This window comes from Lactuca virosa, chromosome 3 (genome assembly GCF_052849685.1).
Source record: "Lactuca virosa cultivar CGN04683 chromosome 3, Lactuca_virosa_CGN04683_v6, whole genome shotgun sequence".
NCBI classification, from domain to species: Eukaryota; Viridiplantae; Streptophyta; class Magnoliopsida; order Asterales; family Asteraceae; genus Lactuca; species Lactuca virosa.
The window spans coordinates 61240178-61262985 of NC_136428.1; the positions used below are offsets into that span (position 1 = coordinate 61240178).

Below are 22808 nucleotides of genomic sequence, written 5' to 3' on the forward strand. Positions count from 1 at the left end.
AACTGAACATTTGAATTAAAACAATAGTCGTCCCATGCTCCAAGCATGTACACTATGTTTTCTAAACAATAGTCATGCCATACTCTAAGTATGCAAACTATGTTTGTCTATGATCCTTAATTTGTGAAGTAGATCAATTGAACATGATTCCAATGATGCTTATTTCACAATCCCAAATCCTTACCGTAAACGTAAGAATATCAAATTCTTGTCATTTACTGTAATCTGTTAGATTTTAAACTCATATGCATTGTTCCTCTTGCAATGACTATGCACAAAAGTCATAGAGACCTGGCAACAGACATTACAAAGTATTCCAGTGGAGATCCATTCCATGGAAACGAAGTCTCACATTCAAAGTACATTCCTTTGAATATCCTTCTTGCATAAAAGATTATAACTTTATCATAGATTCTTAAAATCCAACTCCCAATATGGAAAACATTTCCATATTCCCATTTTGACTATCACTTCTGAACAAGAGCTACCTCTTTTTCCAGATTATGTCAATATGGCCCTTTCCAAAATTTAGCATCATACTTCCAACTGTCCATGAGAAACCAATCTTAGGTAAACCTCAGATTGTTCTCGACAATTGCTTAATCATTTCAGTCATATCCGGTTTTATTCCTTTGTCCCTCTTAATGCTCTAGGCATTTTGAAAACTTAGAACGGATAGATATTGTAGCACATGTGATCGATCCTACACCCGAAGCATATGGGACACGATTCATGATGTCTCACATAAAGACATGATACTAGATCAGTCTTTTGCTACAATATTTTTATTTGCCATGTTTTCAAAAAATCGACTATGAAGAGGGATGCCGTAATCATAATCAAAATTTGAGAACGCAATATAAATAGAATTCCCTCATGTTGAACCATTTCAACATAAAATTCATATATATATATTCTTGACTAAAAATGTTTAAAATCTCAAACTAAACTTTTAGGATTGAAATGAAGTATAATCTCCTCTCCCTTAATTATAGCAAAACAACCTTTTTCCAAGCGAAACTTTTGTTTTCTATAATTAACAATACTTATCATTATGCACCCACTAGCATAATAATTATTAGCATAACACTTATGCTCCCACTAGCTTTGGCATGTACTCAGAAATCAGCTGGACTTCTAGAAATCAATACGTTATTGACATTCTTACCAAAGTTCAGATTTCTGATACGAGATGCTTTGATAAAACTTTATCTAAGCTTCTCAGACTCATACATCTTTCCTTAGATAGCTCACATGTGTGTCTAAACAATTATGAAGAGGGATGCCGTAATCATAATGTTTAGACCTTTTTGCCATTTTTCACAAGTCCATGTTAGTGTGCCGGTTAACCACACACGCTCCACTAACGACCTTGAGAATGCAAATATCACAATTTCTATCTACTTAAAATCTACTTAGTGAAAGCGTTTCCTCACCATCATTTTCATGAATCGGAAAGAAACCTTATGACACTTAGATTTTATGGTGTATGTGTTACTATCCATATGAATTTGTCAAAACCATAATCACAAGACAAGGTTAGTGACAAACTCAAAACCATATGGATTGAACTTGTTCAATCTTGATTTCTTGCCTCTTGGTAGCGCAAGGGCCCACCATTGCTTCCAAGTTGTTATGTACACAATTGAGAACTCATAGAACTCATATACATACTCAACTTTACCGGAACAGGCACAGAAACAAGACTTATGTCAACACGATAGGTTACAAACCTCAAGTCGTGTGCTAGCGATAAACTATAGGTTTTATCCTTGATTGGCTCTTGAAACTTGCAAGACCTTTAAGACTCCCACTGTCCTCTTGACATATAAGTTTCTCTTTGTCAAGAACCATTCCTTGACAACCAAACAAATATTCAAGAGTCATTGCGGATTCTTATCAAGATAAACAGTTCACACAATTGGTCTCAGTTGGTCTTTGTTTTATCCAAAACATCACAACTTACCAATTTCAAATGTACAAGAGTAGAAAACATTTTACTCTTACATTTGACAAGTGTTATAAACCTTCTTTAAGATGTGTCACTCAAATTACAATCTTGGAGTATGACTCTAAGACTTGTTTTGGAACGAAGTATGTATCACCTTCTTGATTTAACCATTTCAATAAATCATGACTCCTCTTCTTAGCCATAAGAATGCACTAAGATGTCCCTAGAGGATGAATTGTGATATGGTCTCACAATCATTAAGATGATCATAAAACATGATACTAAAGTACTCTCCCATCTTTTCAGATTTGAGAAACTTTTACCTTTCTGCAAAATTTGATTCTTCCCATTCGTTCTGCCATACATCAAAACTTTTCCAATGTTTCAGAATTATACTTAAGCTATTAAGTATAACCATATTTACTAAACTTTGGTAAATCATGACGAATAGTCTTATCGATCTTTTTGTGGTGGACTTGACCAGTGCACACGAATGTGTTCTCGATCCCTTAGTCCTTCACTTGACTCACATATACATGTGAACAAGGAATTAGTCTTAATTTTCCAAAGATGAAGGTTCTCATTCATCATGCAATACAACCTGCATGATTCCAAGTTTCGGTCCAATTGAAACTTGGGTGATGAGAATCTTTCCTTATTTGGTAAATTTAGACACTACCACAAATGAAAGAATCAAATTCACATTTCCATTATTGCTAGAAACATATAATCATCAATTTTCCATAAAAGCCATTGCAAGGAGATATAAACTAAAATAAATCAAAAATTTTATTTATTTATAAAATGCGGAATTTTTTTTTTCTTACAATGCAATTTAAATGAAAACTATGCTATTACATATTTCCTAGCAATCTATCATAACTCCTAAGTAGTAGCTCAAGAATCCGATCTTCGAACCATGTGATCGAAATCCATCTTCGCGATCAGATTCAGCATACTCTTTCTTTAAGTGTCCTTCCCTTTGCTTGATTCTGCCAAACACCAAAATGTAACCGAGTCACATTTTGTATTAAGAATCATCAATAAGGAACTTAACAGAGTTTGATAGTGGACTTACCTGAATCAGAGTCAAGCTTTTTGACTAGACCTTCTCTCAGATCTTTCAGGTAGTTAAGGCAGCTTCGCAACCAATGCCCCTTCCTTTGGAAATAGACACATATGGACCCTTTGGGAATGGTACATGGGACTATCACAGACTTAGCCATTCTCTTTACCATTTGGTCAACCGAGTTGACTAAAGCCAATCCCTTTCCATTGGGAAGAGAAAGCTTTTCTGGATATTCAATGTTACCATTTTCAATGTCCATGGAAGTCTGGGAAGTTGATCTTCTTAATCAAATTTGCTCTACCAGTACTCCAAATCATTGCTGATTCAGCAGCACCAAGCAAATAGATAAGATCATTAAGGGTCATGTCATAGTCTTTTAAATAGTGGTCCCAAAGGACACTCACTATGTGACTTAGAAAGTGATTGAACAACCAACTTTCTCAAGACTTTGACACCCAAATCTCCCGGCTTGTCAATATGTGACTTCATCTCCAAGATGTGATCACACATAGACCTTGCTTGCCAATAGGGCTTCAGTGACCTTGAACTTGTGGGATAGGGAGAATAAATGGAGGAGGTGGAGATAGAGAAGTATGATTTCCATGAGATTTGGGAAGATCATAGTTGTCTAAACCAGACATCCTTTGGGAGATATTCAAGATAGTTGATTTCAAGTCCTTAATATAACACTCAATATAAAATATTAAGGCTAGGACCCAACACAATATTTTATAACTTGGAATAGGGATGCCGTAATCCAAGCTATACAATATTTGAAGGTAGGTGAATGACGATTCACCAATTTCCACCATGAAAAACGAAATAAAATTAGGTTTTAATTGGATTTGAAACTCCTAGATCTTTTGAGATTCATTGAACTTTTCAATGGCATGTTTCAATCTCGATTGTGCCCTTCAGGTTTTGTGACTGGGATGCCGAGGATCACAAAACAAGGTGTGAATAACCATGTAAATTCACTTGGTACCCTTAATATTATCACCTAATCAATGTGCCGGTTAACCACACGCGCTCCACCGATCTATGATAAACATTAAGTCACCCTTTGCCATCCTTACTAGTCCAAGTTAGTGTGCCGGTTAACCACACACGCTCCACCAACGACTTGGTAAGGTGCAAAGTGTAAATTTCATTGGTTAGCACCACATTCACATTTTCCTAAAGTAACTAATATTGGGATTTATAAAAGGTTTAGTTACTTTATATTCATCATTATACTTTTAATGATAATTATAGTCCTTGTCCTACCCGTTCGGCTAACGACCCTCCTCCGGTCAAGGAAGCGGTGGGTGAGAGTGGACACCCATTAAGCTGTCATTTTATAGGCAACAACCTTATACCCCCCTTATAGACCGGCTTCGTGAATGAGGCCTACTAACGGTAAGACTGACTTGCTCTTATACATATATATATTATTAACCTATAATACTATAAAGTATAAGGGTTGAATTTTAACTTTTAAAACTCTAAGGGTTGGAACTAAAGTGTGTGTGAGACTTTACAAATTCGAAAACTTGAGGGCAAGTTTTGAACAATTCAAAAACATTTGGATTGTCATAACTTATGAGTTTAATTAAGGTTTTAAAAAACTTTTAATGAAGAGACTCTTGGACATCCATAACTTGAGGACAAGTTATGGAGTTCATAAAACTATTTATGATGAAAAAGACTCTTCAACTAATGTAATGTGACAACCCGAAATTTCCATTCGTACAAACTCTACTGTCAAGCACTTCAAATAGGAGTCAAATACTTTCTGCTAAATTTTAGCCGGTTTAAAGTCCGTTTGAGTGTTTTAAAGCTTAGTGCTTCAGGAGATAACTGGAGAAAAGATACCCTAGGGTTTATGGTGCATCAATAAAGTCCCAAAACCCTAAGAGCTTGGAGTTTACGGCCCAAACATGATGTTTACGGCCGTAAACCCCAAGGAGTATAGATATGACACTTAGTCATTTTTATCACTTTTTCCACCTTCAAGCTCAAGAACACTCCCTTTTCTCTCTCAAGTATCATAACACAGTTCTTCAAATCCTCCAAAAATGTAAGTGTTTCTTCCTTTGATTTGTTGATACAACACTTTATCTAGTGTTTATACACGATTTCATCCATGGAAATCTCCTCTTTTCTTAGATCTTCAAGTGTTCTTTAAAACACCAAGAACACACACTAGTGTTCTTGGCCCTTAAACACTCTTACAAGCTTCCTATAATAGGTACACTCCTCCTAACTAGTTATTTACCTAGTATACTTGTTAAACCATTGAAAAACCTCAAAAACCCTCAAGAACACATGTGTTTACGGTCAAGGGATCTCCTTGAACCGTAAACACCATCAAGTGGTGTTTGAGTGCCACCAACACCTTCTAGGGCTTGGATATTGGACTAGAACCTTGCATGCATGAGCTAGAAACCCCAAATCACGAAATGGTAGGAGTGACCATGAGTTTACGGCCGTAAACACATGGGTTTACGACCGTAAACTCCAAGGGAGTGGTCTATGGACCGTAAACTCCAAAGAAGGGTCATTTCGAGCTCTAGTCCCTTCCTAAGCCTTTGATTCAAACCTAGAACACTTCCTTGAGGGGTATAAGACCTTAAATCACACAATGGTACAAAATACCATGAGTTTACGGCCGTAAACTCATGGGAGAAATGTCCAAAAACCGTAAACACTTGTGTGGTCACCAAATGGGAAGTAAACTCCAATGTGAGGCTATACTCTCTTTAGATACAACCCTTTAGTACTCCTAGCACTTTAACCAAAGTGTTTCCATGTATTAGGGTGTCTTTACTTGATTAATTAGTTGCTAAATGACTAATTAGATACATTTATGTATCACTACATGTTACATAGGATCCGTGTGTGTGTTCAAGTCCTCACTTGACACTTAGCATCCTATCTGGCACTTCCATCCAAACCACTCACTGCAGGTGAGTTCATACCCCTTAATTAACCTTTTAAATGTTTTTAAATTCTTTTATGGGGGGGGGGGGGAATACAAGTTGAATCAGGATAGTTATCATATCAATCACATGTGATTATTAACTATCAAACTATGGATTTACTACACTTCTAGCTGTTTTACCAAGCATACTACTTCAAAATGATTTCTCGAATGCTTTTACACATTAAACTCTTTATCAAACTTGTTTTCTAAACTACATATTTCCTTTCAAATTCTGTTATGACTATGTTTCAAGCAAAGGTTTTCATGTACTTCAAACTATGTTCCAAATAAGGGATTTCCTATACTTTAAACTGTTTATATCAAACAAACTGCTTTTAAATCATTTTATAAATTTACATCAAGTCATCAATTCTTATTATTAAACTTTTCAAATGTTTTACAAAACTTCTTTTAAACTTTTATATTATCAATTGCATGCCTCTATATGTATAGTTATATAAGTAATGTTTAAAGGACTTAGGACTGCTAACCCGCCTTATTTCTTGTTCCTTGTTTGGTTGTGAACTTAGGGTATCCTGTTATTTGTCCGAAGGTCGTCTAAATATTAGTTATATATTATGTATACATATATAGACATAAAAGTTCTATCAGTCAGTTCAGTACCTTTGGGTAGCAAAGGCATACTTCCATTTATTCATATACATATATTACTAATAACTATAATGGGTATAGTTAGGAGATACTAATTACTATTCCTAGTGAAAGGAATCACACAAGAGTCAGTTCATTCATGAGTCTATATGAATATATTACATACTATAGGAAGAGACACTATTACATACTATATTTAGGGACACTATTGTATGCTATATAAAGATGCACTAGTACATACACTACTCCCCACGGGACTAACCATCCTACACCTGGAGTCTGCTTTTCATTCATTTAGACTTTTCGAGGCGTATTGTTCATTCAATACCACCTGGATTCTACACTTCATTCATTTAGGCTTTTCGAGGCGTATTGTTCATTCGATACCACTTGGAGTCTACACTTCATTCATTTAGGCTTTTCGAGGCGTATTGTTCATTCGATACCACCTGGAGTCTACACTTCATTCATTTAGGCTTTTCGAGGCGTATTGTTCATTCGATACCACCTAGAGTCTATGTTTTATTTACTTTATACTCAGCAGTGTCACTGCTAAGGTAAAATATTATTTTCCCTATTATAGTTAATTTGTGATTTTATCACATACACGTTTATGTAGCTATATTTAGATAATAATAGTTATACTAGGGGAAAAACCTTCATTTTTGCAGAGGTGCAAACCTTCAAAACAGTCGGGTCTTGATAGAAGACTGCTTTTATACTAATAGGAAATATGGGATTTTCTAGGGTTTTCATACTTATACCAAGTTTTCATAAAACAATTGCAAGTCTTTTCTTTACAGTTTTACAAATCAATGACACTAAAATACTTATGATCTCACCAGCTTTAAAGCTGATACTCGCTTTCAAAATAACTTGTATTCTCAGGTCACCAGTAGACAGGTACGATGACCAGGTTTTGAGAAGACGGAGCGGTCAAGACTCGTCTTTTATTTTGATTTCTTATTATCATGTCGTATACTATGAAAGAACACACATGTATTAAAATTCTACTATTAATGCAATGGATGATGTTGTTGCTTGTTTACTACTTTACACTGTTGTGATACTTTACATGACGTCCTCCACCCCAGAACGTTTCCGCCGTTCTTGGTTTTGGGGTGTGACATGTAACCTATGGTTTTTAATGGACTTTAAAAGAAAAGACTTTTGGTAATCCATAACTTGAGGACACATTATGGATTCCATTAAAACACATCAAGATCAAGAATTAACTAACAAACAATTTGCAAATAATTCCTATGATCTAACAAAACTCATAAGTTCATGAACATTCATATCAACAATTTCAAGAATCATATGAACACATACAAAACTTGAAATTTTGATAATAGCCTTTGAAATTGGATTAGAATAATCATTACAATATCAAAAACAGGTTTTATAAGTCCAAAACAGTTTAGTGTAATGATTCTAGTCCAATTCCAGCTTAAAAACTCGAAAAACTGCATTCTGGGTCTCCTACTCGTCGAGTGCATGAACCTACTCGACGAGTAGGATGAAGATATGCATGGACTCGTCGAGTTCCCCCATGGACTCGGCGAGTCCACTGTCCAAACAGTAAGATTTTTTGATTTTTCAAGTGTTTGCATCAAGTATTCAAGAAAACAAGCCTAGTCTCTGATACCACTGTTGGGTTTTGAGCATTCTAACACTCCTATGGTGTACATGCAACCCTATAAACCTTGGATCTATGTTTTCTCTAAAATACATGCAAATAAGAATTTCCAAGGTTTACATCCTAACTAGCATGGCATGGGGAACTTGAATCATAAAACTACTAGTAGAATGACATACCTTTTAGTAGTGGTTGATTGCTTGGAGTTTGAGAGCCTAGCACCAATAGTGTGGATGCCTCAAATGGAAATCACAAATCACCACAAACTTTGGAAAACTCTTGAGAGAATAATGCACACTCTTGAAATGGCCACCACTCTTGTACACACACAACTAGTGCCAAATCAAGTGCCAAGGACTCCTTTATATAGTGTGGAGTATTAGGGTTACATCCATGTAAACCCTAATACCCATGACTCTTCCTTTCCAAGGATCCATGGGTTAAAAGCTCCATGGACCATCCATGGACTCCCATGCAAGCCTAGCCCATTCCAAATGAGTATTAGCCCACACTATATAAAATACAAGAGCCCATATTTAATTAGTCACCTTTTTTATCACCAAATTAATTCTAAATTAATTTATGATCAATACTAATTAAATAATATGATTTCATATTAATATATTATAACTTATAATATATTAATAAATCATAAACACATTATTCTCAAAAGGTTATCCAAATCGTTCGGGTGAAGTGGAACCCAAATGGACCATGCCGGGTCGGGTCAAGTGCATCTCAAATATTGTTATGGACTTAGACACCTTATCCAACACTATTCAGCTATCGCTCATATTCAGAGGTGAGTTTCCTCACCATGTATAGCGGTTCGAAGGCACCAATGCCGACCCATGACTTGATATGTTAGAATACTCTTTGTCTGTGTGACACTAGTATATGTGTGTGCTTGTATGCTTGCTGGGCAGGGCCCGATGATTATCCTGTATGTTATTACTTGTTATGTAGTATGAATTGTATGTGGGCGGGACTCGTTATGCGAGTGAGGGCGGGGCCCGTTATACTCATTGGACGGGGCCCGTTATACGAGTTAGGGCGGGGCCCGTTATGCTCATTGGGCGGGGGCCGTTATGCTCATTGGGCATGGCCCGTTATACTCTTGGGCGGGGCTCGTTATGTGTTTTATGTTTGGTATGCGGTATCTTGGGGGACTCACTAAGCTTTGTGCTTACGACTTTCAGTTTATGTTCCAGGTACTTCCGGTTCCAAGGGGAAGAGCTCGGGATGACTACATCGCACACACCACATGGTTTCCGCTTTTGAGATATCACTCTGATTGATATGATGTTTGATACATTTATTTTCATTTGGGTTGTATGGATAATGTTTTGGAATACTGTTTTATTAAATTAAAAATGAAAATTTTGGATCGTATTCTTAGGACGTTTCACACAAGCCCATATAGCATCACGCACCTCTTGTTCAGTAATAATCACTTCCAAGGAATTAATTTGATCATCATTCAAGGATTTGTACTGATTACTTCTGTGACTCACTTTCACCCCCATTAAAGGCTTTATATTTCTCTTGAAAAAACTGGAAAAAAAACATCTTTAACAACCCCATGATCAGTTAGCCACACCCTTTCACTCTTTATTCCTTTGATATAGAGTTGCCGCCTTTTCTGATTAATCAAACCATGGAAAAATTTCGTATTTTCATCAGCCTCTATATCCCAATTAACTTTAGCTTTTTGCGCCGCATCAGGTCTATCTTCATTTTCCAAATCACGAAGGTTTTTTAATAAATTGAATCTTTCTTTTATCATGTCATCCGTACCAATACCACCCTCAATAGCTTTTTCGGTTTCAGCAATGGCTAAAATCAAACTTGTTTCTTTGAGTTCTTTTCATCTGAGTAATCTCGAGCGTAAGCTCCATTTTTTTCTTTCACAAACTTCAATTTGTTTTTAAAAACAATACACATATTAGAGCCTTTACAAACTTGAGCTTCAGACCAAGCCGTTTTGACCAAGTCATCAAAATCAGGAGAATGTAACCGGGAGTTATACAACTTAAAGGGGACAGGACCATAATCTTCAATAAATTGTCTCAAAACGATAGGCATGTGGTCTGAGATCAATATGTCAAGAGCAATCACTTCTAGATTTTGAATAATATTGAAAACAACCTCCGAAACTAAGAACCTGTCAAGCTTACTTAATTTTTCCCCGTTGCTTCTGATACGAATATAAGCATGCCCACCCAAGGGGACGTTCCATAAATGAAAAATACTTATAAAATCATTGAAAGCATCTGTTGCGGTATTATTGAACAACGACCCTAGTCTCTCTAATCTCTCTGAAGCATAACAAACCACGTTGAAATCACCAAAAATCATGTAATTACCAGGTTCTGTTCCATAAAAGAAGTAATCGAGCGCCATAAATCCTCTTTCTGCCAGTCTTCCTGAGGCGCGTAAACATTAATCAAGAAACATTTTAATTTTAAGAACACCCATTCACCCTCAGGCCCTCTACAATTAACATTTTATCTGAACTAAAAACTCGATATTTCAAGAAAACCGAAGGGTCCCACACCGAGATTAACCCTCCAGAACGAAGTATAAAGTCTTTTATGATTCATTTGTTTCTTTACAATGATCAAATTTATTTGTTTTTCCTTTGGGCACATAAGTTTCAAAATATATTGACTTGGTAAATATTCTTACAAAATACCATGATTTGATACAACTACTATAAATTTAGTGCCATGGTCATTTATCGCTGATCGCATCAATTTTCTATAAGAAACTTTGTTTCTTTCAAATTATCTGAAAAATGAAGTCAAACTCCATAATCTTAATCCAATCATATTCCGTGCCTTGGTATAACAATGATTCCACAAAATTTAAGCAAAAGAAAATGATTCATTTGTACAAGAAGCATTGCCATTGTTGTTTGCCTTTGAAGTCTTGCCAAAACCTCTTAAAGTCCATGCGATCTACTTTTCCATTTCCTTTTTGGAACTACTATATGTTATTTAAGAATTAAGAATGATTTGATCTAAATCAATGATAAAATACCTGATGGAAATTAAGTAATCTAACCACAATTTAATGTATATTTGAAAAAAATAACCTAAAAAATTTGTTTTTTAGCAAAAATAACCATTTAGTCCGAAATTCATATTTTGGACCAAGAAAACAAAAATTACATTTTGGACCGAGATTTCGGATTCCGGGCTAAAATTTCAGATTTCAAAAAAATAGAACTTCGGAATTTCAAGAACACGTCTGAAATCTGATGAACAATTCCAGAATTTTGAGAAAAAAATCATTTTTATTTAAATCTAACAAAAAGTTAAAAAATAATCATAGTAATCTGAACTATATACGATATTAATGCATAAAATCAGACATTTTATTGGAAACGGTGACACTAAATACTACGAAATAAATATTTCGGACATAAGTGGGGATATTTAAGTTTCCTTCCCTGTTTCACACCTTTGTTACACTCACATTCCCTTGACCTAATGCCCGTTAAGCAGTATCCGTGAATTCGCCACCATGAGGGTATTTTCGTCATTTCAACAAGACTACTCACCACCGTCACTCGACTCATCCATACAAATTCTTTCTCTAATTCTTTTCAAAATTAGTTTGAGTTCAAGACCTTCCATGACAAGGTTTTGGTCAAAGACCCATACATGTAGCAGGTTTGTAGATTTTACATATACACATAAATTCATCTATGATTTTTTGCTTAAGTGATTTGATTTTATCTTAAGATTATTGGTTTGTGGGTTGTTTATGTTTATGTTTCTATTTTACAAAATTATCTTTGAGATTTTTAGTTAGTTTTTGGGTGTTTCTTTGTTAAGGGAAAAGACAATAAGGATCATCATATATTCTGCATGTTTTTCATCTTGTTCTTGGTGTTTTGCATCTAGTTACAATGACCAAAATACCCTCATGCACAAGGCACATGAGAGGGCTTAACGATTATGACATAACAAGCTTCGGTTTAAGGGACCAAATATGCAACAAAACTTATCAAATGAATCTTGTAGACTAAAAATTCTATATTTTGGAAACCATGGGAATGATTTTCTCAATATGCACATAAAAATATTTTAAGCCATATTAATCTTATTAATATACTGCATTGAAATAGAAAAAATAGATTTAAAAAAATATGAGCTTAATTTATACTAGTTTTCTGGGAAAAGGAAAAAACGTGTTTTATTTTTCTTTTTACCAGTTACAACAATCATGAAAAGTTTTTTATGTTTGTAAGATTTTCTTGGTAATTCATTTATATATTGTTATGAAGAAAAAAATATTAAATATGCTGCTTAAATCATTTACTATTTATTTTAGATAAGAAAAAAAAAATAGAATGGACGCATTTGCTATCTAAAAACTAAAAACACAATTAAACAGGAAAAAGGTTACAAAATCAGTCATGTAGATCTTTGTTACCTTTTCATATGCGAACATACACTTGTGTTTGGGGATTGAGTTTTGAAATTTGAAAACAAAAAGCATTTCAAAACGTAAAATATTATAATCTGATAAACATCTTTTAGAATATTTGGCAAAAACTGCTTACATATTTTGACCTATATTGTGATAACAAGGGAGAACCATCAATGGAAAAAGATATGAAGGTGAATAGAAGATGGGCGTTTGTTTACTGTTTATGTTAAAATAAGTAGGGGTGAAATTGGTACGGTACCAAATTTTTTTCCTTCAAACCGTATACCGTACTAATTATAATTGACATGAAGTTTTACCTACCAATACCGTACCAATGATACTTGGTACCAATTTAGTTGGTTACCAACAAATTTGGTTGGTACATATTGGTATTGGTATATACTAAAATATTTAAATAATATCTATACTGAGTTTGAGACTATAATATATATAAGACTTCACATTATAATCATCACTTAATGGTTAGAAAGTTTTCCAAGTATGAACGTGAGTTGAAGTTGTGGTCGTCGCTTGTTTTAGTAAATCATCTTACTGTCATGTACCTTCCTTAACCTTGTGTTAGTAATTTCTTTTACTATAATGTTTCGTTTAAAAAAGAATCAATATCAATAGAATTATATTACTAACTCCGACTATTACTTGTTAGTTGTTACTCCTATTTAAAACTTGAAAATGTAAGAAATATATATATATATATATATATATATATATATATATATATATATATATATATATTGGTTGGTATGGTACAACAGTGGTATTCAAAATTTTGTACCGTGACCGTACCAAGACTACTTAATTGGCATGGTATTACCAGCCAAACATATTGGCTACCAAACATATTGGCTACCGATTTTGTTGGTTCGGTTGGTAACATGTTGGTTGGTTATCCGTGGTACATATTTGTCAGCCCTAAAAATAAGAGCATTAATGTTGTTTTATCTTAAAAATCTTTAAATCAATTTTAAAAAGTCCAAGGACAATAACCTTTTAAAACCTTTCTATTAGACCGTGTTTAATGATAGTTTTTCAGAAGTTTTTACTATTCGAAAAAATTTTGAAAAGTTTTTTTCCATTGAAATGAAGTTTTTCTGTCATTCCAACAATTTATTATTCTCTAACATTTTAATTATTTTAATGGTTTGTCTATTTTGGATTTTATATTTCATAACAGTTTATTTTACACTTTAGTTATATTTAGATATTAAAATTTTAATTTGTTAATTACTTAATCTATTTTATTTAATATTTAAAATAGATTTGGATATATTTTATAAAAATTTATATAATTGTCAAAATTTTAAAATGATTCATATCCATCTTTAAAATATTACATACTCATCTTATATTGTCAAATCAAGCATAAATTTTGAACTTGTAATTTTCGTTTACACACGTTTATAATCAAATATTTAAAAACCGATCATACGGCAAACAAGCATTTTATTTTGGAATTTTTGTTAGAACACAAGGGTAATATTGACTTTACATACGAAAAACTAAAGTAGCGGCAACAAGTGATAGTGATGTCAACCTTCACAATATTGGGCATCCATAAATATTAAATACACACTTATCCTAAATCATCATATACAATGTATATGGGTCTGAATATTTTATACCTCCTCCTCCTTTTTGCCACCACCGCCCACCACCACCTCAGGGCGGCGGCACTTCCACTCTCCACAAACTCACGATGGATTGTCGACGACGGAAACGGCGGAGAAAGAGTGAAGCTATCGTGCGTGAACTGGGTTAGCCATCTAGATGCGGTGGTTGCAGAGGGATTAAGCAAACAACCGGTGGATATGATCTCGAAGAAAATCTTGGAGATGGGATTCAACTGTGTAAGACTAACATACCCACTTTTCTTATTCACAAACGACACCCTAGGGTCAGTTACAGTCAGACAATCGCTTCGAAAACTTGGATTGATCGAGTCAATTGCCGGATTTCAAGCCAACAATCCTTCCATTATTGATCTCCCACTCATCAAAGCTTTTCAGGTACGTAATTTTTACTTAAGACTTCATGTCTTCTTATAAACTAATTTGATCGGAGTGTATAAAAGTACAGCGAACTAAAGCATCAATCGAGTCAGAGTGCAATAACTTTTTGATTTTTTTTTTTTTTACAGGAAGTTGTATCAAGTCTGGATAGAAACAACGTGATGATAATATTAGATAATCAGATAAGCAAGCCTGGATGGTGTTGCAGTGATTTCGATGGTAATGGCTTCTTTGGTGATCAATATTTTGACCCTGATGTCTGGTTAAAAGGTCTCACAAAAGTCGCCACCATCTTTAACAACTCAACCAATGTTGTTGCTATGAGCTTAAGAAACGAACTTCGTGGACCTAAACAAAACATCACCATTTGGTACAGGTAACATAAAAACTTAATGAAAACATAACTTAATATAAGTTTCGGTTGTGGTATGAGTTTGCGTCCAACCCGGTCAGATTCATACTGTTTGATATCAGTTAGTTAAAAGTCTCTGACTCGGTCTTGGCTCCTCTGATATACCCCTTACACTCATTCGGTAACTATCAAACAAACCCTTAATCTGGTAGTTAAGTGTTTGTTTTTTGTAATTTGATTGTTTTTAGGTACATGCAAAAAGGTGCAGAAGCTGTTCATGAAGCAAACCCTAATCTTCTAGTTATCATGTCTGGTTTGAGCTATGACAAAGATCTCTCTTTCCTTCAAATCCAACCTGTAACCTTAACATTTAGTCAAAAACTGGTTTTTGAAGTCCATTGGTATGGTTTTTCAAATAGTGAAGAATGGGAAAATGGTAACCCGAATGAGGTATGTGGGCGGGTGGTTGATAGTATAACGAAAAAAGCCGGGTTTTTATTGGACAATGGTTACCCTTTGTTTGTAAGTGAATGGGGTATAGATCAAAGGGGAACAAATGACAATGACAATAGGTACTTGAATTGTTTTTTGGCATGGGCAGCTAACCATGACCTTGATTGGGCTTTATGGACACTTGCGGGAAGTTACTATTTTAGGCAAGGTGTTGTTGGAATGGGGGAGTTTTATGGTGTTTTGAATTGGGATTGGTGTGGTCCGAGAAATTCAAGTTTCTTGGAAAAGATCTCAGCTGTCCAATCTCCTTTTCAAGGTAAGACAAATAGACCCAACCATATCTTTAGGATATTTGGTCAAGCCTATCAGATGTTGGTTTTGCTTATTATACAGTTGTATAATAAGCCCTGATCAATTCCAATTATGGAATTGATCAGGCCTATCAGATCCTCTTCCTCCTGGATTTGCTTATTGTACAGTTGTGTATATGTTATGCAGGACCAGGATTATCAAATACGCGTCCACATAAAATCATTTTCCATCCGTCAACCGGTCTTTGCGTGCAAAGACAATCGTTTTTCAAGCCATTGATTTTGGGACCGTGTTCGGGAGCAGAGCATTGGGATTACACCCAGAGAGAAATCCTAACAATTAAGGGAACATACTATTGCCTACAAGCAGATGGAATTGGGAAGAACGCAAAATTAGGGATAATATGCACAGATCAATCTTCAAAATGGGAACCAATATCAGCATCTAAACTACATCTTTCATCAAAGATCAACAATGGGACAATTGTTTGTCTGGATGTAGATTCTGAAAACAATATTGTCACAAATAACTGTAAATGTTTGACCAATGGCAACACGTGTGACCCTGCTAGCCAATGGTTTACAATCATTAATGCCACATCAGGGTCCAGTGCAGCAAAAGGGTATTTTCCTATTACTTCGATTCTCCAATCTTTTGGAGCAAACTTATTAGTATAGTATGAAAAGTGTGTATGTAAATATTGTAAATTCGAATACTAACTTTGAATAAAATTCAGCAACTTCATATTCCATAACATGAAATGATAACATCATAACAAACAACTGGATTCAGTGTCATTTAAACTCAAGCAGCTCATTCTAAACGAAAAGAAGACATAATTTGCTGAAATAAATGGTAGAAATGGTAAACTTATTCTTCCATGGCATCTCCTCCCACTTGAACTACTTCAACCAGTTCCTTCAGTGGTGTAATCTTTGTAAGCAGAACTTCTGTAAACACAAATTGGATCATTAGAATCAAATAAACTCATAAAAAATGGAAACTTATTTTAACTTTTGGGAATATGGTGATTACTAACCAGCTTTTTTGGAGAAAGTATAGCCTCTTTCACTAATGTAAGTTCGGGGATTTGGAGTGAGATGATTGCGCAGATACTCCTTCTTACCCTTTTCTATCACACACACATCAACATTGCTTCCACTTCCAAGGTCATTAAATATGCCAGAACATATAGCTTTGGTTACCAAGTTTACCCCTTCATCCCTCTGTAAAAAATATGAATACTCATTAATCATCAAACTGTTGAAGATATGAATCTTTGAATATGTGAAAAGTGTAAAAACTCACAGTAAGTCCTTCACGATACTCTGATTCAAAGATAGCCATGGCAGCAAGAGAACCAGATCCCATTGTGGCAAATGGGAGTGTGTCAGTTGATCCATGAGGATAAATCTAAAAAAAGGTAATTTTTTTGGAAAAATTAGTAAAAACTATTTTTCAAATACCCGATAAATAAATCAACTTACAGTGTGGAGATGAGGGCCTGTGACATCAACTCCACCAAGTACCAAAGCAGCAGAAACATGGCCTTGGTAGCTGAGTAAGTAAAAACAAAGTCAGATACTTCTAAATAACAGAAAGAAAAAGAAAAATAATCATAAATAATCTTATGCTTACCGAAAAAGATGAGATTTTAACAGTGTAAGTGCTGTTACAACTCTTGATTCACGACCAGTGTGATATCTGTGTAGCTTCAGTTGAGAGCTGATGTTGTCTAATAAAAAAGAGATGTATACGACTAAGTTAAGGGGAGGGGATCTTTAAAAAAAAGTGATGGAGTGAAACAGAGATGACTGAAAGAGTACCTGTAACAGCTTCTGTATCAGCAGCAGTTCCAGCACCACAACAGTAAATGTTTGGTGCCATGTAATGAATCTTCTCACAGTTCTTATCAGCAACAATGGGACCTTCTGTGGCTCTGGTATCTGCTCCAAGAATCACACCATTCTGAAGATGAAATGGTCATGATTAGAGGTAATTCATCTCGAGAGAAACTACTTACGTTTATGATCATGGTAAGCCTAAGCAATTGTATACTTTTGATGCCTAATTTGTTTATTTCAGTAAACCCTAGAAATACACAACTTCATCACATTTTCTAGTGTGATACAGAAACATTTAACTGAAAGTATTTATAATCTTACTTCAGATAAACCCAATTCAGATTAAACAAAACATATAAAGCTGTTAACAGAACAAGCAAGCAAACAACCAAAGATAACAGAAGCACAGCGTACCTCAAAGATTAAGCCAACGATGGTGGTTCCCGTTTTAAGATACCCAGGAGGTTTCAAGCCTTTCTTCGCCAGCATATCGTTTCTCCTACACAGGTCGAAACTGAATCCGGTTTTCGGAACATCCATTGTCGTATTTGACATTTTCAGATACCTAAATTACAACAAATCTACTCCAATCATAAAAATAAACGAATTATTAACAAGTTTGGGAGGAACACCGCTAATTAGGGATTAGTAGTGATCGAAAATTAAAATACTACATGAACAGCTATAAACAAACTGAAGATATGATCGACTTACGAGTTCACTACTGATCGAGAGCGCAACCGATTCGTAGAAATCTCAAAATCTGCAAAGAGATTTATGAATATAGCATAGAAATCTTGGGTAGAAAGGCAATGGGGTTGTCTCGCTTCGTCTACATATGTTCTTCAAAAGAACACTTACACCCCCTGTATTTTGGAATATATTCAATTATAGGACTTTATTTCTCATTATGGTCCAATATACCATGGGCGCTCATGCCATTTTACTTTTGCTGTTACACTTTTTAAGTATATATTTAAACAAAAAAGTTTAGGGTTAATAACCTAGAAAGGTAACGAACTTTGATCTTTGTCCACATTTAGGTAACCATGTTTTTTTTGTTCACATTTGACCATTGAACTTGTTTGACCTGTTCAAAATAGGGTAATATGACCGGTAATTAGCGGTAACATTACCCTATTATGAACAGGTACCAGTCATATTACCCTATTTTGAACAGGTCAAACAAGTTTACTGGTCAAATGTGTACGAAAAAAACATGATTATCTAAATTTGGACAAAAACCAAAGTTCATTACCTATTTTGGTAATATTGGGTTCTTTATGTTAAGTGCAAGTAGTCATAAGATCCATTGATGTGAAATTAAATTGGGTTGTCCGGTCTTGTGTATGAGGAGATGGTTAAGTCTTGGGCCAACCCAGTTTAGGCCCAACTAGTTAGGGGTTAGGTTGTATACGCTTAAGGGGCTAGGTTGTATGTGTTTTAAAGACCGAGCAACACAGCTTAGCCCATGACTAGCCGGGACTAAACTGGGTTAGATCAAGCCTAACCTAATTGTTCATCGACTGTCAGAGCCTGATCCCAAGACACACAGTCCCTAAGACGGTTCTTGTCCAGTATTACCAAAACGGGTAAGAAACTTTGGTTTTTGTCCATATTTAGGTAACCATGTTTTTTTTTGTACACATTTGACCAATAAACTTGTTTGACCTGTTCATAATAGGGTAATATTACCGTAATTACCGGTCATATTACCCTATTTTGAACAGGTCAAACAAGTTCAATGGTCAAATGTGAACGAAAAAAACATGATTACCTTAATGTGGACAAATACAAAAGTTTGTTACCTTTCTAAGTCATTAACCCAAAAGTTTACCACTCGTATACTTATATTTCATAGTCATAATGATATACTATCATATTTACCGGAGAAAGTAACAAATTCAACTAGTTTTTCTTTTTCTTTCTTTTTCCTTTTTTTTATAAATTATTTAACAAAAAATAAAAAAAAAATCCTCAAATAATCACTTATTTTGAGTGGAAGCACTGTGAAACTGGATACGAAATCTTAGTCTTGACATGCTAAATGGGCATGTAAAAGGACAAAACAAAATTACTTAGGTTGCGTTTAGTTACGAAAAAACAGTTTTCATTTTTCGTTTTTCGTTTTTCGTTTTCCCTTTTCAGTTTTCGTTTTCTGTTTTCAGTTTTCATTGGAAAATTTAGAAAACGCGTTTAGTTAAAACTTATTCATTTTTCATTTTCAGTTTTAGAAAATTTGAAAACATGATTAGATGTGTATTTTTCTATCGGTTTTCATTTTTAGAAAACGGTAGCGGTGGTAGGATGGGGGTGGGGGCGGCGGTGGTGGTGATGACAGACAGTGGTGGTGACAGCGACAACTGTGACAGTATTGGTGGTGGTGGTGATGGTGGTGATGGGGTTAGTTGTGGTGGTGATGGTGATGGTAGGCCGGTGATTGTGGTAGTGGTGTTGGGTGAATGGGTGTGTCTTTGTGTGTTTGTTGGTGTGGGTGTGTGTGTGTGTTGGTTTTTGGGGGTGGGGGTGGGTATGTGTGTGTGTTTGTGTGTTTGTGGGTGTGTGTGTGTGAGTTTGTTTGTGTGTGTGTGTGTTTGTGGGTGTGTGTGTGTGTGAGAGTTTGTTTGTGTGTGTGTGTGTGGGTAGACTTGGGAGTGGGTGTGGGTAGGTAGAGGTGTGGTGGGTTGGGCGTGTTAAGGTGAGGATATGTAGAGGTGGATGGGGTGGAGTGGGTGTGTGTTTATATTTTGGAAAAAATTTGGAATTAGAAAAATATGGAAAACAATGATTATCAGTTTTCCAAAAATTTCCAACTTCTTTGTAATTTTAGAAAATGAAATTTTTTTATTTTCCGTGAAAAATTTAGAAAAATAGACGAACTAAACGTGTTTTCAAAACTCTCATTTTTCTTGGAAATTTTTTCCGGAAAACGGCCCATCTTTCCGTAACTAAACGCAACCTTAATTGTCCTAAGCTTCGAAATGGTTATGAGTTGCGAAATTATAAATAAGTAGCTAACATTTTATGAATCGTACGCAACGATGGATCTAGAAATTTTGGGGTCACTAACCATTACATGTGTAAGCAAATCATGTCAAAATTATTGTGTAAGATAAAAATCATCTACTTTTCTATTCTAATTAAATGAAAAAAAGAACTCAAGTTTGGAAAATATAAGAGGGAATATTCACCGGATAGAATAAATTAAAATAAACCTAGTCCCAATATGTTGAAATTTGAGAATTGAGATATTATAGTTTTTTTTTTGTCCAATAGTAAGGAATCAATTTTATTCTAAAATAATTATAGTTAGAGGATGTTTGATATGTCTCTTATTGAGTCTAGTACGAGGTTGAGTTTAATTCGGTATGTTTGATATCATACTTAGAAACCTCTAACTTGGTCTTGGATCCTTTAAAATGGACAAAACTGCAAAAATGGTCCGTGTGGTTTTTATTTTTTTCGGGTTTTAGTCTAAACCTCGACTTTTTTGGCTTCGTGGTCCTTTTGACCATGTTTCTATGTGGAATTAATAGCCGTTAGTTTGTTGTTGTTAACCCCCTCATATGCCTCCATGTGAGGGCAAATATGTTTTTTCGCATTTGGGGGACCATTTTTGCAAAGAAAAAAAATGTACATCCCTTTTAAATTCCTTCCCCCAACGTCTCTCTTCTTTTTCTTGAGCTCTTATATAAGCAATGGACATACAACATTTAATGGTGTTTTCCCTCATATTTCACCTCATTTGTTACCGAGTCACTAGGATTATAACCTATAAAAAACATTAACATAAAGGGTATTGACATTTAAAAAAGTATATTTAATTCCTTTAGATAAATAAGAGATAGAAAGAGTATAAGCAGTAAGCAGTAAGCACCTGGGTGTTTATCACCAACTTTCCATATAGAGCTTCGACTCCTGGAAGCCATACTAATTCAAGCTTATCTCTGACAAACAAATCATCAAGACTAGTTTATTTTCCAAGGATTAATTGTCACAATTAGCAATTTAGGGTTGAGATTGGAAAGCTTGTACAAAACAATTCCTCTATGTAACCTTACTGCATCAAATTAGTGAAATTTAAACTACAATGTTATTTGAATACATATGAGCATACATTAAGAATCAAGTTGAAATAGCCTCTTGCAAGCCCAAAAACTTGATCCAATAGCTAACCCCAATAAATTTTGGGCCTTGGCCCAAGAGTTCTCGGCCCAAACACTCTAGGCCGAAAACTCATTTCTTTTGGGCTTTATTGGACTGAAAACTCCCTTATTGGGCCAAATTAAGTTCAAAAGCTCATACACACTCCAAACCGAAATTCCATTAAGAACATAGGGTGTTTTCGGCCACCCTAAAACCGAAAACCCCTCTCCTAAATTAATAAAAATCGGGTTGGGCACAAGTAAAACAAAAAAAAATACTAAAAAGAGTGTCACCTCAAGGCTTTACCCTCTCTTAACCATGAGGCAACCAATCCATGCATGTGACTAACATTCATACATCCATGCACAACACCTTATGGACCACCATGCATCAAGGCACTCAATTTCCTTCTCCCTCTTATACTTACGGTCGAGCACACACACACACACACCTCACAAATTTATTTCACTCACTTTGCTCTCAAGAAATTTCTTCCATCTCTTCTCTCAAAATTTCGAGCATCATCACTACAAATCGGTCCTAGGCATTTTGGTAAGTTCTTGTAAAACTCAAGTGTTTTCATACATGATAATGTTAAGATCATTCCATTTACACACCCATTTTCGTGTGTATGATTCTTAGAACATTCCCCCATTTTCGAGAACTCTTCAAGACGTGTAAGGCTAGGCTGAACAACTTCTTTCTTCTTCTTCCTACAACTCACGAGATCTTCAATGTGAGTTTCATACCCCCATCTTTTCGTGTTTTTCATACTTTTCGGGGGGAGAATACAAGTCAAGTCTCGTTTACCCTTTGGATATTTGCATGCACCATCATGTTTATGTAACAAGTTGTGCTTATGATGTTGAATATCTTATACTAACACACCATAAACTCATGATTGACAAACTCCAAGTATGCTAGATTAAGTTTATCCTTTGGGTAATTGCATGCATTATAGTTATGGGTTGAAAATGGAACAAGTTCTAGAATAA

At 35.0% G+C, this 22808-nt stretch overlaps 2 protein-coding genes across 3 annotated transcripts; one reads left to right on the plus strand and one right to left on the minus strand.

Annotated features, from left to right (window-relative positions):
• The first annotated feature begins 14280 nt into the window (after nt 1-14280).
• LOC145165814 (glycosyl hydrolase 5 family protein-like) lies at nt 14281-16577 on the plus strand. The gene is made up of 4 exons (XM_079084713.1): nt 14281-14703; nt 14835-15082; nt 15307-15827; nt 16010-16577. The coding sequence occupies exons 1-4, from the start codon at nt 14293-14295 to the stop codon at nt 16498-16500; spliced, it is 1671 nt and encodes a 556-aa protein (XP_078940839.1). The 5' UTR covers nt 14281-14292; the 3' UTR covers nt 16501-16577.
• On the minus strand, nt 16544-18514 carry LOC145165815 (proteasome subunit beta type-7-B-like). Of its 2 annotated transcripts, none has more exons than XM_079084714.1 (8): nt 18382-18514; nt 18082-18248; nt 17650-17791; nt 17462-17558; nt 17311-17380; nt 17132-17236; nt 16863-17049; nt 16544-16773 (listed from the first exon to the last, which is right to left on the minus strand). In XM_079084714.1, exons 2-8 carry the CDS (start codon nt 18220-18222, stop codon nt 16694-16696), a joined length of 822 nt encoding a protein of 273 aa, XP_078940840.1. In that variant the 5' UTR covers nt 18223-18248; nt 18382-18514; the 3' UTR covers nt 16544-16693. The 2 variants fall into 2 exon arrangements, with proteins under 2 accessions (XP_078940840.1, XP_078940841.1); XM_079084715.1 differs by having other exon boundaries at nt 18082-18232; nt 18382-18505.
• Nucleotides 18515-22808: the final 4294 nt, after the last annotated feature.

Coding starts and splice junctions, on each gene's coding strand:
- LOC145165814 (XM_079084713.1), top strand. CDS start 14,293: ATGTATATGGGTCTGAATATTTTATACCTCCTCCTCCTTTTTGCCACC. Junction 14,704..14,834: donor CACTCATCAAAGCTTTTCAG/GTACGTAATTTT, acceptor TTTTTTTTACAG/GAAGTTGTATCAAGTCTGGA. Junction 15,083..15,306: donor AACATCACCATTTGGTACAG/GTAACATAAAAA, acceptor GATTGTTTTTAG/GTACATGCAAAAAGGTGCAG.
- LOC145165815 (XM_079084714.1), bottom strand. CDS start 18,222: ATGTCAAATACGACAATGGATGTTCCGAAAACCGGATTCAGTTTCGAC. Junction 17,559..17,649: donor TGATACAGAAGCTGTTACAG/GTACTCTTTCAG, acceptor CTTTTTTATTAG/ACAACATCAGCTCTCAACTG. Junction 17,050..17,131: donor AGTATCGTGAAGGACTTACT/GTGAGTTTTTAC, acceptor TATTTTTTACAG/AGGGATGAAGGGGTAAACTT.